At 58.9% G+C, this 16143-nt stretch overlaps 1 protein-coding gene across 1 annotated transcript in view; it reads right to left on the bottom strand.

Annotated features, from left to right (window-relative positions):
• Positions 1-16143, bottom strand: part of RSRC1 (arginine and serine rich coiled-coil 1) — a 147551-nt gene that overhangs the window by 19032 nt on the left and 112376 nt on the right. Inside the window, exon 10 of the mRNA XM_054166456.1 lies at positions 11134-11202. Within this exon, the coding sequence (XP_054022431.1) occupies positions 11134-11202 (69 nt within the window). The remainder of the gene's footprint in view (positions 1-11133; positions 11203-16143) is intronic.

Genomic DNA, 16143 nt, shown 5'->3' with positions numbered 1-16143 from the left:
TCCAGGCAGAGCCTTTGAACTTCTCCTGAAGGAAGCCTGGACAGGAGGAAGAAGTTCTGAACTATGGGGGGTGGGACACTGCAACAGCAGAGCTCAGGACAGGGGAGGGAGGCTGCTGAGCCCCTGCAGAGCTCAGGACACAGGAGGGAGGCTGCTGAGCCCCTGCAGAGCTCAGGACAGGGGAGAGAGGCTGCTGAGCCCCTGCAGAGCTCAGGACACAGGAGGGAGGCTGCTGAGCCCCTGCAGAGCTCAGGATAGGGGAGGGAGGCTGCTGAGCCTCTGCAGAGCTCAGGACAGGGGAGGGAGGCTGCTGAGCCCCTGCAGAGCTCAGGACACAGGAGGGAGGCTGCTGAGCCCCTGCAGAGCTCAGGACAGGGGAGGGAGGCTGCTGAGCCCCTGCAGAGCTCAGGACAGGGGAGGGAGGCTGCTGAGCCCCTGCAGAGCTCAGGACAGGGGAGGGAGGCTGCTGAGCCCCAGCAGAGCTCAGGACAGGGGAGGGAGGCTGCTGAGCCCCAGCAGAGCTCAGGACACAGGAGGGAGGCTGCTGAGCCCCTGCAGAGCTCAGGACACAGGAGGGAGGCTGCTGAGCCCCTGCAGAGCTCAGGACACAGGAGGGAGGCTGCTGAGCCCCTGCAGAGCTCAGGACACAGGAGGGAGGCTGCTGAGCCCCTGCAGAGCTCAGGATAGGGGAGGGAGGCTGCTGAGCCTCTGCAGAGCTCAGGACAGGGGAGGGAGGCTGCTGAGCCCCTGCAGAGCTCAGGACACAGGAGGGAGGCTGCTGAGCCCCTGCAGAGCTCAGGACAGGGGAGGGAGGCTGCTGAGCCCCTGCAGAGCTCAGGACACAGGAGGGAGGCTGCTGAGCCCCTGCAGAGCTCAGGACAGGGGAGGGAGGCTGCTGAGCCCCTGCAGAGCTCAGGACACAGGAGGGAGGCTGCTGAGCCCCTGCAGAGCTCAGGATAGGGGAGGGAGGCTGCTGAGCCCCTGCAGAGCTCAGGACAGGGAAGGGAGGCTGCTGAGCCCCTGCAGAGCTCAGGACACAGGAGGGAGGCTGCTGAGCCCCTGCAGAGCTCAGGACACAGGAGGGAGGCTGCTGAGCCCCTGCAGAGCTCAGGATAGGGGAGGGAGGCTGCTGAGCCCCTGCAGAGCTCAGGACAGGGGAGGGAGGCTGCTGAGCCCCTGCAGAGCTCAGGACAGGGGAGGGAGGCTGCTGAGCCCCTGCAGAGCTCAGGACACAGGAGGGAGGCTGCTGAGCCCCTGCAGAGCTCAGGACAGGGGAGGGAGGCTGCTGAGCCCCTGCAGAGCTCAGGACACAGGAGGGAGGCTGCTGAGCCCCTGCAGAGCTCAGGATAGGGGAGGGAGGCTGCTGAGCCCCTGCAGAGCTCAGGACACAGGAGGGAGGCTGCTGAGCCCCTGCAGAGCTCAGGACAGGGGAGGGAGGCTGCTGAGCCCCTGCAGAGCTCAGGACAGGGGAGGGAGGCTGCTGAGCCCCTGCAGAGCTCAGGATAGGGGAAGGAGGCTGCTGAGCCCCTGCAGAGCTCAGGACACAGGAGGGAGGCTGCTGAGCCCCTGCAGAGCTCAGGACAGGGGAGGGAGGCTGCTGAGCCCCTGCAGAGCTCAGGACACAGGAGGGAGGCTGCTGAGCCCCAGCAGAGCTCAGGACAGGGGAGGGAGGCTGCTGAGCCCCTGCAGAGCTCAGGATAGGGGAAGGAGGCTGCTGAGCCCCTGCAGAGCTCAGGACACAGGAGGGAGGCTGCTGAGCCCCTGCAGAGCTCAGGACAGGGGAGGGAGGCTGCTGAGCCCCTGCAGAGCTCAGGACACAGGAGGGAGGCTGCTGAGCCCCAGCAGAGCTCAGGACAGGGGAGGGAGGCTGCTGAGCCCCAGCAGAGCTCAGGACAGGGGAGGGAGGCTGCTGAGCCCCTGCAGAGCTCAGGACAGGGGAGGGAGGCTGCTGAGCCCCAGCAGAGCTCAGGACAGGGGAGGGAGGCTGCTGAGCCCCTGCAGAGCTCAGGACAGGGGAGGGAGGCTGCTGAGCCCCTGCAGAGCTCAGGACAGGGGAGGGAGGCTGCTGAGCCCCAGCAGAGCTCAGGACAGGGGAGGGAGGCTGCTGAGCCCCTGCAGAGCTCAGGACACAGGAGGGAGGCTGCTGAGCCCCTGCAGAGCTCAGGACACAGGAGGGAGGCTGCTGAGCCCCTGCAGAGCTCAGGACAGGGGAGGGAGGCTGCTGAGCCCCTGCAGAGCTCAGGACACAGGAGGGAGGCTGCTGAGCCCCTGCAGAGCTCAGGACACAGGAGGGAGGCTGCTGAGCCCCAGCAGAGCTCAGGACAGGGGAGGGAGGCTGCTGAGCCCCTGCAGAGCTCAGGACACAGGAGGGAGGCTGCTGAGCCCCTGCAGAGCTCAGGACAGGGGAGGGGAGGCTGCTGAGCCCCTGCAGAGCTCAGGACACAGGAGGGAGGCTGCTGAGCCCCTGCAGAGCTCAGGACAGGGGAGGGAGGCTGCTGAGCCCCTGCAGAGCTCAGGACAGGGGAGGGAGGCTGCTGAGCCCCTGCAGAGCTCAGGACAGGGGAGGGAGGGTGCTGAGCCCCTGCAGAGCTCAGGACAGGGGGAGGGAGGCTGCTGAGCCCCTGCAGAGCTCAGGACAGGGGAGGGAGGCTGCTGAGCCCCTGCAGAGCTCAGGACAGGGGAGGGAGGCTGCTGAGCCCCTGCAGAGCTCAGGACAGGGGAGGGAGGCTGCTGAGCCCCTGCAGAGCTCAGGACAGGGGAGGGAGGCTGCTGAGCCCCAGCAGAGCTCAGGACACAGGAGGGAGGCTGCTGAGCCCCTGCAGAGCTCAGGACAGGGGAGGGAGGCTGCTGAGCCCCTGCAGAGCTCAGGACACAGGAGGGAGGCTGCTGAGCCCCTGCAGAGCTCAGGACAGGGGAGGGAGGCTGCTGAGCCCCTGCAGAGCTGCCTCCCTTCCATGCCTCCCTGTCTCCAGCCCCTGGCCCCCCTGCCCACGTGGCTTTGCTATTTCCAAGCCTATTCACAGGGACATTTTTCCAAGCATGTGCCACATGCCTTGTTCATATAAATGGAACAAATTAAACTGTCTCCACACATATCCCAGCACATTTGTAGCCCTGATTCCTCCCCCCTTCCCCTCCCACCACACGTGGCCACGGCCCCCTTTGATCCGCCTGCAGAGCCTGACCTCGGGATATTAGATTCTGCCACATCGCTTCTCTTGTGCTGCAGGGACGGGAAACTCTTCTCCACCCCCTGCCTTTACAGGCCACCAACCCCCCCCAGAATCAAGTTGCAGTGTGCCCTGATGAGCAGCCCCTGGGGCAGTAATTGCTTGGCTCCTCAGGGCGGAGGGCCGGAGCCCAGCCTGCCCGCGGGGCTGGGGGCCAGGGCAGGGCTCTCAGGGTCACTGAGCCCCAAAAGGGAGAGGGCTCCCCGAGAGAATCAAACCTCCTCCTGCTGGTTTGCTGCCAAATTCATTTCCCCAGAGTGCATTACAAGTAGAAGCCACACAGCCAAACCTGCCTGCACTGCTAGCTGCCTGGGCAGAGCCAATCCCTCCCACCCCCAGGCCAGCAGGGGACACACAGCCTGGGGGCACTGCCTGCCACTGCCACCTCCCCTGAGCCACTGGCACACTGGGGGCAGCCACCTGCAACAGTTCTCTTCCTTGTCCTCTGGTGGGAACCTCTCACAGGTTCCTGGAATGGGTCGGGTTGGGAGGGACCTCAGAGACCATCCAGCTCCAAGCCCCTGCCCTGGGCAGGGACACCTCCCACCAGCTGCAGTCAGGAGGTCTTGGGTGACAGGTTGGACTCAATGACCTTTGAGGTCTCTTCCAACCTTATTGATTCCATGATTCTGTGCTCAAGGCCTCATCCAGCCTGGTCCTGAACACCTCCAGGCAGGAGGCAGCCACAGCCTCCCTGGGCAGCCTGTGCCAGGCTCTCCCCAGCCTCACTCTCAACAATTTCTTCCTCATCCTCTAGTCTCAATCTGCCCTCCTCGAGCTTAAATCCATCCCCCCTTCATCCTATCACTATAAGCCCTTGTAAAAAGTCCCTCCTCAGCCCAGGTACTGGAAGGCTGCTCTGAAGTCTCCCTGGAGCCTTCTCTTCTCCAGGCTGAACTGCCCCAACTCTCATAGACTTCTTTGTGTCCATCTCCATCATACTGCCCAGCTGGCCACCAGCATCCCCAGTGACAGGGCAGGAGGCAATGGGCACAAACTTGACCACAGGAAGCTCCATCTCAACAGGAGGAGGAACTTCTTTACTCTGAAGGTGGCTGAGGCCTGGAGCAGGCTGCCCAGGGAGGTGGTCCCCTGGCACTCAGCTCTGGGGAGACCACACCTGGAGTGCTGTGCCCAGGCTTGGGCAGCTCTGCTCAAGAGAGCTGTGGAGGGGCTGGAGCCAGGGCAGAGCAGGGCAAGGAAGCTGGGAAGGGCCTGGAGAAGGAATCTGCTGGAGAGAGGCTGAAGGAGCTGGGGATGGTTAGTGTGAAAGAGAGGAGGCTGAGGGGAGACCTCCTGGCTGCCTCCAGCTCCCTGCAAGGAGGCTGTGGAGAGGCTGCTGCTGGGCTCTGCTCACAGGTCAGTAGTGACAGAACAAGAGGGGATGGCCTCAGGCTGCCCCTGGGGAGGCTCAGACTGCACATCAGGAAACCTTTTTCCCCATGCAGAGTGGTCAGGGCTTGGAATGTGCTGCCCAGGGGGGTGGTGGAGCCCCCAGGGCTGGCTGTGTTTGCAGGGGGGTTGGCTGTGGTGCTTGGGGCTGTGGTTTAGGCTGAGCCTTGCAGAGCAGGGCTCTGGGTTGGACTTGGTGCTCCTGGGGCTCTTTTCCAAGCTGAGTGTTTCTCTGATTCCAGCTGAATTTTGCTTGCCAAACCTGCAGTGGAAGCCAAGTTTGGCAGCAAAATGCCCACCCCATCCCTCAGAGGCTGCTGCCAGTTTTTCAGGTGGCTGAAAAGAAGCAAACAAACAAACAAACAAACCAACCACCACAGCCCAAGCCCAGGAGCATGGCAGAGAGAAGCCTGCAAGGCAAAGACTCCTGTGAGCAGAGTGGGTTTGCTCTTCATAATCCTCACTTCATGCAGCAAATTAGCATAGCTCCAATGGAAGGGCAAATGTGATCAAACTGAAACCTTCAAATGAGATGGAGGGAGGCCTTTTGCTTGCTGGCTTTTTTTTATCACTTAAAAATATATAAAAGAATGAGAAAGCCAAAGCCAAACCAAAGCCAAAGCCAAACCAAAGCCAAAGCCAAACCAAAGCCAAGCCTTTTGCTGGGTGTCCTTCAGCTGGCTGCAGGGACTCTGGCAATTCAAACATTTAAACCAGCACAGGCCCCTCCAGTCTCCAGTCTGAGCTCAGGTCAGCTGTCTGTAGCTTCTAATTTGTCCTTGATTTGTATTCATGGCAGCAGAACCTCTGCATATGGAGGAGGCAGGCAGGGGAGGGGCAGAGCTGGGCTGGCAGGTCAGGCAGTTGGGTTTCTGAGCAGCTGAGGTCCAAAGGCTCAGCCCACACCTCCCTGGGCAGGGAAACTGCCATCAAAGGAACCTTCACAGAGCCCCAGAACTGCCAGGCTGGGAAGGGACCTCCAGGCTCAGCCAGCCCCAGCCCCTGCCATGGGCAGGGACACCTCACCCCACAGCAGGTTGCTCACAGCCACCTCCAGCCTGGCTGCAAACACCTCCAGGCAGGAGGCTTCCACCACCTCCCTGGGCAGCCTGTGCCAGGCTCTCACCACCCTCCTGGGGAACAACTTCTTCCTCACAGCCAATCTCAATCTCCCCACTTCCAGTTCTGCTCCATCCCCCCCAGTCCTATCCCTCCCTGACACCCTCACAAGTCCCTCCCCAGCTCTCTTGCAGCCCCCTGCAGACCCTGGAAGGCCACAATAAGGTTTCCTCAGAGCCTTCTCTTCTCCAGACTGCACAACCCCAACCTTCTCAGCCTGTCCCCATAGCAGAGGTGTTGAGACACCCTGGCCACCAGGCCTGGGGTGGGGAGGGGGAAGATTCACCTTGTAAGGAGCTGAGGAACCCTTCTTTGCCCCACTTGGGTTTGATTATGGCAGGAGGGAAGAGCAACATCTGAGCCAGGGTCACCATGGAGCTACCAACACAGAAATGAAATCAGGGCCTGGCACAGGCTGCCCAGGGAGGTGGTGGAGTCCCCATCCATGGAGGTGCTCAAGAAACCTGTGGCCATGGCACTTGGGGCCATGGGTTGGTGGCCATGGTGGGGCTGGGCTGATGGTTGGGCTCAAAGTCTTCAAGGACAATTCCAGGCCAAGCCATTCTGTGATTCTCTTCACTCTCCACATCAAGGCCCTGAACCCAGAGATGGTTTAGGCAAAAGCTCTTACAGAATGGTTTGGGTTGGAAAAGCCCTGCAAGACCTTGGAGTCCAGCCAGCCTCTAACCCTGCCAAGGCTGGGGCCAACCCCTGGCCCTCAGCACTACAGCTCTGTGTCTTTTAAACCCCTCCAGGGAAGGGGATTCAGCCACCTCCCTGGGCAGCCTGGGCCAGGCTTGGAGAACCTTTGCAGTCAAGAAGCTTCTTCTAAAGTGCAACCTAAACCTCCCCTTGAGGCCAGTTCCTCTCATCCTATCTCTTGTCCTTGGGAGCAGAGCCCAAGCCCCCCCTGGCTGCAGCCTCCTCTCAGGAGCTGCAGAGAGCCAGGAGGTCTCCCTCAGCCTCCTCTGCTCCAGGCTGAACACCCCCAGGGCCCTCAGCTGCTCCTCCCCAGCCCTGCTCCCCAGACCCTTCCCCAGCTCGGTTGCCCTTCTCTGGGCCTGCTGCAATGTCCTTCCTGGAGTAACTGCCCCAAGACTGAACCCAGTGAGGTTCCTCAGGCAGCCTCTGCCAAGTGGCCATTGCTTCCAGCACTTGCACAGTCTCATCAGCACCATTCCCAGCAGACAGGCTTGGGGCAGCAGGCTGGCAACCACTCTGAGCAGGTATCAAAGACTTCAGATCAGACAAAATTGGCATTTCACCTTCCCCTCCCCCCTCATTTATGCAGTGGAGACTAATCCAGTGAGAGCCAAATGATCACAGTGAGCTGAAACTGTTCTGTGCAGAACCAAAAGCAGCAACCAAAACCTAAACCAGTGGAAAGGAGGTGAAAGAACCCTGGCACTTTCTGTCCACAGCCTAGGAACTAGGGGGGGGAAATGGCAGAGCATCTCTGTCCACCTGAGTCCAAGCTCCAAGCAGCTGGGCATCACACAGCAGCAAACCAAAGAGGGTTCAGAACTGGCCACAGAAGCCAGATGGAGACCTGAGAACTAAGAGGAACTGGGAAAAGCTCATCTTTGTCCAGCAGAGGAGGTCAGAAGTGGCCAGCAGCTGGAAGCTGTGTGGTGGAGGTGGGAAAGAGAACCTGCTCTGGCACACCCACCATGGTCTGGGTTGGGAGGGACCTCAAACATCATCCAGTTCCAATCTCCCTGCCATGGGAGGGACACCTCCTGCTGCCCCAGGCTGCTCAAGGCCTCATCCAACCTGGCTTTGAACACTCCCAGCCTTGGACCCTTCACAGCTTCTCAGAGCAACCTGTCCCAGTGGCTCAGCCCCCTCCTGGGGAAGGCTTTCCTCCTCATGTCCAATCTCAATCCAGCTCCTTCCAGTTTGAAGTCATCAGCCCTCATCCTGTCTCTCCAGGCCTTGGTCCAAAGTCCCTCTCCAGTTCTCCTGTAGCCCCCTTCAAATCCTGCAAGGTTGCTCTGGGGTCTCCCTGGAGCCTTCTCTTCCCCAGGCTGATCAACCCCAGCCCTCCCAGAGCAGAGGGCTGCCAGCCCTGCCAGCATTGCTGTTCTGGACCTGCTCTGACAATTCACAGAATCACAGAACCAGCCAGGTTGGAAGAGACCTCCAAGATCATCCAGTCCAACCTCTCACCCAGCACCATCCCACCATCAGCCATGGCACTGAGTGCCTCATCCAGGCTCTGCCTGAAGATCTCCAGGGAGGGCGACTCCACCACCGCCCTGGGCAGCCCAGGTCCTTCCTGTGCTGAGGGCTCCAGAGCTGCCCCAGCACTGCAGCTGGTGGTCTCAGCAGAGCAGAGCAGAGCAGAGAATAAGATGATGAAGGCAAGAGGGAGAAAGGTCCTGCTGGGAAGCCCAGGTGGGATCCCAAGCCCCAGGGAAGTGAAGCTTCCCATTGCACAGTGCCTGATGGCTGTGGCGTGCTCCAGCCCTCGACCCAAGGCGGAGCAGCTCTCTCCTCCTGCAGTGCTCCTTGAGTGGTGGCTGAGTCTGCAGACCAACTGATGACTTCTTCTTCCACAAGCTGCTCCTCAGGAGACATTTTCTATTCACTTCAGAACAGCCCAGGGTCCTCACAACCCTTTCAAAGTGCACCACAGGACACTTTTTATGGTGCTTATTAATCAATTGAAAGAAGTTTGCCTCCTGCTTTTTGCTCTTCAGTTGCCATTGTTCCCAAGTCACCAACCAGCCCCTTCTGGTGTCTTCTTTCCCCCCTCCCCTTCCCCTTTCCATGCTCTCCCCTTTCCCATCACTGGAGGCCAAGCAATTGTTAGCAGATGAGGCCTCACAATGGGATGGGATGGGATGGAAACAGCAACAGATGGATTGTGCCAAACATAAGCTGCCAATTTCTGCTGGGGCAGATCCAGCTCCTCACCACCACCAGCCCCCAGGACCACCCCCCCAGCCCCCAGCTGTGAGCCTGCCTCTGCCATTCCAGCAGTCTGAGCTTGCAGCCCAGAAGGCCAAGGGCAGCCTTGGGCTGCATCCAAAGCAGTGTGGCCAGAGTGGCACCTGGGGGTGCTGGTGGGGGAGAAGCTGGGCAGGAGCCAGCAGTGGGCACTGGCAGCACAGGAGGCCAAGGGCAGCCCCAGCCTGTGCTGCCAGTGCCCACTGCCAGGGCTGGAGAGAGGGATCCTGCCCCCCTGCTCTGCCCTGGGGGGACCTCACCTGCAGGGCTGGGGCCAGCTGGGGAGCCCTCAGCACAGGAAGGACCTGGAGCTGATGGAGCAGGTCCAGAGGAAGCCACAAAAATGATCAGGGGTTGGAGCAGCTCTGCTACAAGGACAGGCTGAGGGAGCTGGGGCTGTGCAGCCTGGAGAAGGCTCCAGGGAGAGCTCAGAGCAGCTTCCAACAGCTGAAGGGCTCCAAGCAGGCTGCAGAGGGACTGCTCCCAAAGGGCTGCAGGGACAGGACCAGGGGCAGTGGTTTGAGATGAGAGCAGAGCAGATTGAGATTGGATGTGAGGAACAAGCTCTGCCCCAGGAGGCTGCTGGAACCCTGCAGCAGGCTGCCCAGGGAGCTGCCAGGTGAGGCCCCAGCCCTGGAGCTGTTCAAGGTGAGGCTGCACAGGGCTCTGGGCAGCCTGCTGCAGTGCAGGATGTCCCTGCTGGGGGCAGGGCTTGGGCTGGGGGAGCTCTGGAGGTCCCTTCCAGCCCAGCCCCTGCTGTGATTCGATGATTCTGACAGCAGAGCTCCCCTCTTGCTTTGAAACCAGCTCCAAGCTGTGAGATCATCATGAAGGCATCACACACACACACCTTGCCCAAGCAGGATTAGCTTTGAGCATGAATTCATTCCCCTCAGCACACCATGGTCTCAAAGCAAACCACACTAAGTGATTATCACAGAGTGCTCTGGGTTGGGAGGGACCTTTAAAGGTCACCCAGTCCAAGCTGACAACGTTCTGATCTGCAATGCAATTCATTCCAGCCCCAGGGTCAAAGGGGGATCTCTGGAGTTAGTTTTTCAGCCACAAATTCCCTTTGTGTAGATATTCAGGAGGTAGTTCCCAGCACCTGGAAAGCTCTTTTCAGTGCTCCTCACTGGTAGATCTTATTCCAGTAACTCACCAGCTCCAAACCTGCCTGGCAAGCAGCCAGAGCTGAGGGCTTGGAAGAGCTTCCAAGGCAGAAAAACCAACCTGAGGTGTTTCACAGGCAAGCTTCTGGTGGTTTACACAGCAGGGCTCCCAGTGCCAAAGAGACTTCAGCACACAGGCTCAGAGTAGGGGCATCTGGAGCCTGGGAAGGATGCTTGGCTGGAAGAGACCTCTCAGATCACCAAGTCCAACCTTCAACCTTGAACTCAGCAGAGCTCATCACTTCAGTTTGAGAGACCTAAACCACAAGCCCTAGGCACCTGCTGAAGGACCACCCTCACCACCCTTGCATCCAGCAGGGTTATAGAACCAGAGGAAGAGGAATGTTGGGTTGGAAAAGACCTCTAAGATCTGGGTCCCAGAGCCCTGGAGCAGGCTGCCCAGAGAGGTTGTGGAGTCTCCTTCTCTGGAGTCTTCCAAGCCCCATCTGGATGTGTTCCTGTGTGAGCTGTGCTGGATTCTGTGGCCCTGCTCTGGCAGGGGGTTGGACTGGGTGAGCTTCAAAGGTCCCTTCCAGCCCCCAACATCCTGTGTGTGATCCTGTGCTCATCAAGTCCAATCACCACCCTAAGACCACCATGGCCACTAAGCCATGTCCCTGAAACCATGCAAGAGCCTTAGGTGATGGACTGCTCCTAGCTAATCACTCATCTCTCTCACCTCCCCTCGCTCCCAGAAGGACACTGAGGGGCTGGAGCAAGTCAGCCAAGCTGGGGAAGGGTCAGGAGAACAGGCCTGGGGAGGAGCAGCCAAGGGACCTGGGGGTGCTCAGCCTGGAGGAAAAGAGGAGGCTGAGAGGAGACCTTCTGGTTCTCTGCAGCTCCCCGAGAGGAGGCTGGAGCCAGGTGGGGGTTGGGCTCTGCTCCCAAGGAACAAGAGACAGGGCAAGAGGAAATGGCCTCAAGTTGCCCCAGGAGAGGTTTAGGCTGGACATGAGGAACAATTTGTTCATGGAAGGAGCTGTCAAGTCCTGGCCCAGGCTGCCCAGGGCATTACTGCCTCATGGTGACCTTGGTGCCCACCAGCACTCCCAGAGCTGCTCTCCACCAGGTCAGCCCCCAGGCTGTACTGCCCCATGGGGCTGTGTTTCCCCAGCTCCAGAAAGCTGTGGTGTGCCAGAGGAGCAGCAGAGAGGGCAGCCCAACTTCAGAACAGGAAACCCCTGAGCCCCACTGCAGCTGGCTCCCTTCAGCATGCTCACTTCTGGCTGAGTGGCTTTCAGTTTGTGAGGGACTTCAGACTGCATTACCTTCTTCCTTCCTCTTCTTGGCTTCTTCCTCACTTCTCTCTTTAGCCTTCAATGCTTCATCAGCTTTAGCTGAAAAGAAACACAACAAACAAATGTCAGAATCCCTTCAGCTCCCTCTGCTTTGCTTTGAAGCTCCTTCACATCCCCCAAGTTCTGCAGGCCCCCCAAGGAAGCTGAAGGGCATCAAAGAGGACAGCTTGGTTCTTGCTGAAGGTATCAGCACAGGGAAGGCAACAGAAGTGGTACTGTGGAGGGCAATGCTGGCACCTTGCACTCATTCAACACAGATCATGGAACCACAGAGCTATGTGGGCTGGAAAGAGCTTTGAGGCCACCAACCAAGCAACCATTCAGCCAACACTGCCACTGCTCCCCCATGGCCCTCAGCACCACATCCACAATCTCTGCTCTTTAGCTTCTTATTGTTGTTAGGAAGAACATTTCCCAGCTGAGTTCCTTCCACTCACACCTCCCCACCATGCTTCCCCCAGCCCAAGCTACAGACACAGCCAGCTGAAGAGAGATCTGCTGCCAGGCTCAGCAACTCCGAGCACCTCTCCTGGGGCTACCCCAGGAAGAAGACCTCATGCTCAGGGGGGCAGAGAAGACCTCATGCTCAGGGGGGCAGAGAAGACCTCATGCTCAGGGGGGCAGAGAAGACCTCATGCTCAGGGGGGCAGAGAAGACCTCATGCTCAGGGGGGCAGAGAAGACCTCATGCTCAGGGGGGCAGAGAAGACCTCATGCTCAGGGGGGGCAGAGAAGACCTCATGCTCAGGGGGGCAGAGAAGACCTCATGCTCAGGGGGGGCAGAGAAGACCTCATGCTTAGGGGGGCAGAGAAGACCTCATGCTCAGGGGGACAGAGCTGCAGAGTGCATTTAGAATAGGAATCAAAGACCTGGTTCTGGGCTCCCCAGTGCCAGAGGGACAGGGAACTGCTGGAGAGAGTCCAGGGGAGGCTGCAGAGCTGCTGAGGGGCCTGGAGCAGCTCTGGGAGCAGCAAAGGCTGAGAGCCCTGGGGCTGAGAGCCTGCAGAAGAGCAGCCCCAGAGGGCAGCTGAGCAATGCTCAGCAAGAGCTAAAGGCTGGGGGGCAAGAGGCTGGGGCCAGGCTCTGCTCAGTGGTGCCCAGGGACAGCCCAAGGGGCACAAAGTGGCAGCCAGGAGGTTCCATGTGAGCAGGAGGAGAAAGTTGTTTGGTGTGAGGGTGCTGGAGGCCTGGAGCAGGCTGTCCAGAGAGGTTGTGGAGTCTCCTGGTGTGGAGAGCTTCCAACCCCCCCTGGGCACTGTGCTGCTGGGCAAGCTGCTGGGGGTGCCCCGCTGGAGCAGGGCTTGGGCTGGGGGAGCTCCAGAGGTCCCTTCCAGCCCCTGCCCTGCTGGGATTCAGGGATTACTTGGGATTCCATGAGGCAGCAGGCAGCTCTCCCAGCAGCCCCCAGCAGCACTCCTTTATTCATGGCACCAGAGTAGTCCTTAAAAAGACTTTTTCCCCCTAGAAACCTCTTCCCTTATTACTTAATTATCCACTGGTTGCCCAACTGCAGGGGTTTTCCCCACACTTTGCTGGAGATGTTAGAGGAGATTAAACATACACAGCACAGCAACGAGGGACTAGCAATAGACTCTGTCAATTAATTACATTTCTGTTCTAGCACATCATCTATTCCACAGCACTGATGTCTCAGAGGGGCCATTCCCCTTCATTGCCATCTCCCTGCCTGATGAGGGAACTCGGTGAGAAGCAGCTCTAATAGCATCACACTTGATGAAAGATTGGGTTTGAGGAAGCAGCACCACGTGGAAAAGGAACAGAACCCCAAAGAAGCAGACCTGAAAAGTTAAAGCAAGAGAGCAGCACTGCTGCAAACTGTGGCACAGGCAGCAGCCCCTGCTCAGCTTTGCAGGCCCTCAGCTCTACCATCACCTGAATCAGGAAAGCCCACAGCCCCAGCATGGAGGGGCTGGAAGGGACCTCTGGAGCTCACTCAGCCCAAGCCCTGCTCCAGCAGGGCACCCCCAGCAGCTTGCCCAGCAGCACAGTGCCCAGGGTGGGTTGGAAGCTCTCCACACCAGGAGACTCCACAACCCCCCTGGGCAGCCTGCTCCAGGCCTCCAGCAGCCTCACACCAAACAACTTTCTCCTCCTGCTCACATGGAACCTCCTGGCTGCCACTTTGTGCCCCTTGGGCTGTCCCTGGGCAGCACTGAGCAGAGCCTGGCCCCAGCCTCTTGCCCCCCAGCCCTTAGCTCTTGCTGAGCATTGCTCAGCTGCCCTCTGGGGCTGCTCTTCTGCAGGCTCTCAGCCCCAGGGCTCTCAGCCTTTGCTGCTCCCAGAGCTGCTCCAGGCCCCTCAGCAGCTTTGCAGCCTCCCCTGGACCCTCTCCAGCAGTTCTCTGTCTCTCTTGAGCTGGGGAGCCCAGAACTGGCCCCAGGACTGCAGCTGTGGCCTCACCAGGGCAGAGCAGAGGGGCAGCAGAACGTCCCTTGCCCTGCTGGCCACACTCTTCTCCATGCACCCCCACTGCCATACTGAACCCAGTCCTGACCTGTGGGGAACACCTCTAGCTCCAGGCCTTCAACCAGACCCTGCACCACTGACCAGCCCCCCCTGAGCTGTGTCCTCCTCACTGTTCACTCATCTCACCCACAGCTCCTGAGCTCACTTATGAGGATGTTATGGGAGTCAGTGTCAACAAAAGATCCAAGCTCAGATGGGGAGGCTGTGGAAGGGCTCTCAACCCTGGGGGCTTTCTGAAGCCAGTAGCTACCTCTCCTGAAGGTACACAACTTAAACAGAGATGTTAGCCAGCAACAGGAGGGATGACACTGACACTGAACTGCTGAAGCAGGTCCAGAGGAGGCTATGAGGATGAGCAGAGGTTGGAGAAGCTCCCCTGTGGGGCCAGGCTGGGAGAGCTGGGGCTGTGCAGCCTGCAGAAGAGAAGGCTCCAGGCAGACCTCAGAGCAGCTTCCAGCAGCTGAAGGGCTCCAGGAGAGCTGGGGAGGGACTCTGGACAAGGGCTGAGAGTGCCAGGCTGAGGCTTTGAGCTGGGAGAGGAGAGACTGAGAGTGGAGAGGAGAAAGAAATTGTTGGCAATGAGGGTTGTGAGACACTGACACAGGCTGCCCAGGGAGGCTGTGGCTGCCTCCTGCCTGGAGGTGCTCAGGGCCAGGCTGGATGAGGCCCTGAGCAGCCTGTGCTGGTGGGAGGTGTCCCTGCCCATGGCAGGGGGCTGGGGCTGGCTGAGCTTTGAGCTCCCTTCCAGCCCAGCCCACTGTGTGACCCCCTGCTCTGTTTCCATGCCCATTTTCTCCACTCCCATTTAGGCCACATTTAAGGCCACGAAACATTAGCACTTCCCTGCCAGCCACCATCATTACACAGATCTGTTAAATGAGATAATAAAAACAAACTGCCACTAACTCTAAAGACTTTTTACTTCATTTGCACTTTATTCTCCCTGGTAAGAGGAGAGGGATAATAGAAATCCCATTTAAATTCAATTTGGGCTGGCTGTGTAATTGTAGCTCTACCCCTTGAGTCATGTAAAACGCCGGGCTGATGTTCCTCTCAAATTATCCTGCTCAGGCTCACATTCTGCTCCTTACAACTGTCTTCAATATGTATTAGCAGAGCTCATTAGGCTGCAATTTAATAATGCAAACATCAGGTGGATTTCATGAGCCTCCATTATCAGCAGAAGATGGATTGCTTCGATAGCTCCTGGGCCAACTGGGCACGATTGAGATTCAATAAACTCCCCACGCCGAAACGTGATTTATCTCTCCCCCTCTGCTGCTGCTTCCTCCTCATCCACTTGGTGCTGCACAGGAACAGGTCACACAACCACAGGCTCACCATTGTTTGGGTAGGCAAAGCCCTTTCAGATCCTGGGGTCCAACCAGCCTCTCCCTCGGCCGAGGCTGGGGCTGAACCCTGGCCCTCAGCACCTCAGCTCTGCAGCTTTGAAGCACCTCCAGGGATGGGGATTCAGACACCTCCCTGGGCAGCCTGGGCCAGGCAAGAAGCTGCTTCTACTGTCCAACCTAAACCTCCTTTGGTACAACCTGAGGCTTTTTCCTCTTGTCCTCTCACTTGTTACTAAGGGGAAGAGCCCAGCCCCAGCTGACTCCAACTTTCCAGCTCCCCAGCCACTCCGCCCCGAGCCCGGAGCCTTCACGGAGTTGTTGTGACTCAGGTGCAGGACCCAGCACTTGGCCTTGTTCAGTCTCATCCCACCAGCCTTGGCCCATGGATCCAGCCTGCCCAGGTCCCTCTGGAGAGCCTGGAGAGCTAACAACCCCCCCTGGGCATTGTGCTGCTGGGCAAGCTGCTGTGGGTGCCCTGCCCTGGCAGGGTGCTCGGGCTGGATGAGCTCCAGAGGCCCCTTCCAACCCTGCGCTGCGCTGGGATTGTGTGAGGAGCACTTACCAGCCCACTTAAAAGCCCTGATGTTGGGAAGAGAACTCTGTCCTGCACTGCACTTTTCCTCAAGCCAGAGGAAGACAGACAGCTGCTCATCACTGCCAGCAGCTCAAAGGAGTCACTGCAGCAGCAGTCTGGGCTGCATTGATCCAGGGAGCTGCTGAGGCTGCTCCTGAAGCTGGGCTTCCTGCACGCAGAAGCAGCTGGCACAACAAAAGCCCAACTGCTTACCAAGCTTGCTGAAATATGAAATAAATAAATCAAGAGGTGCTCCAGGTTGCAGCAGCTCAGAGCTCATCCAAGCCAGGATTAGATGACAACCTATTGATCCTATTCCATTCCTCTCTCTAAAGGATGGGAAGGGACACATGGGAGATGTTTGAGACGGTTACCTACGCTGAGCTAAAGCCTTAGTTGTGGGATGCAGAGATCTGCAGGTAGCTCATGGGCTGCCAATCCCAGCAGCATGGGATGGAAGAGCATCTGAGGCATTTCCAGGTGTCCCCTGCAGAGCTGTGCCAGCCTGGCTGGGGTCAGCAGCTCCTTGTGCTGGAAGAAGAAATAAAACTTCGCAAGGAGAAGAAG

This window comes from Dryobates pubescens, chromosome 13 (genome assembly GCF_014839835.1).
Source record: "Dryobates pubescens isolate bDryPub1 chromosome 13, bDryPub1.pri, whole genome shotgun sequence".
Taxonomy (NCBI): Eukaryota; Metazoa; Chordata; class Aves; order Piciformes; family Picidae; genus Dryobates; species Dryobates pubescens.
Note: the sequence above shows the minus strand (reverse complement) of the source record. Positions and strands in the feature narration are given on the sequence as shown.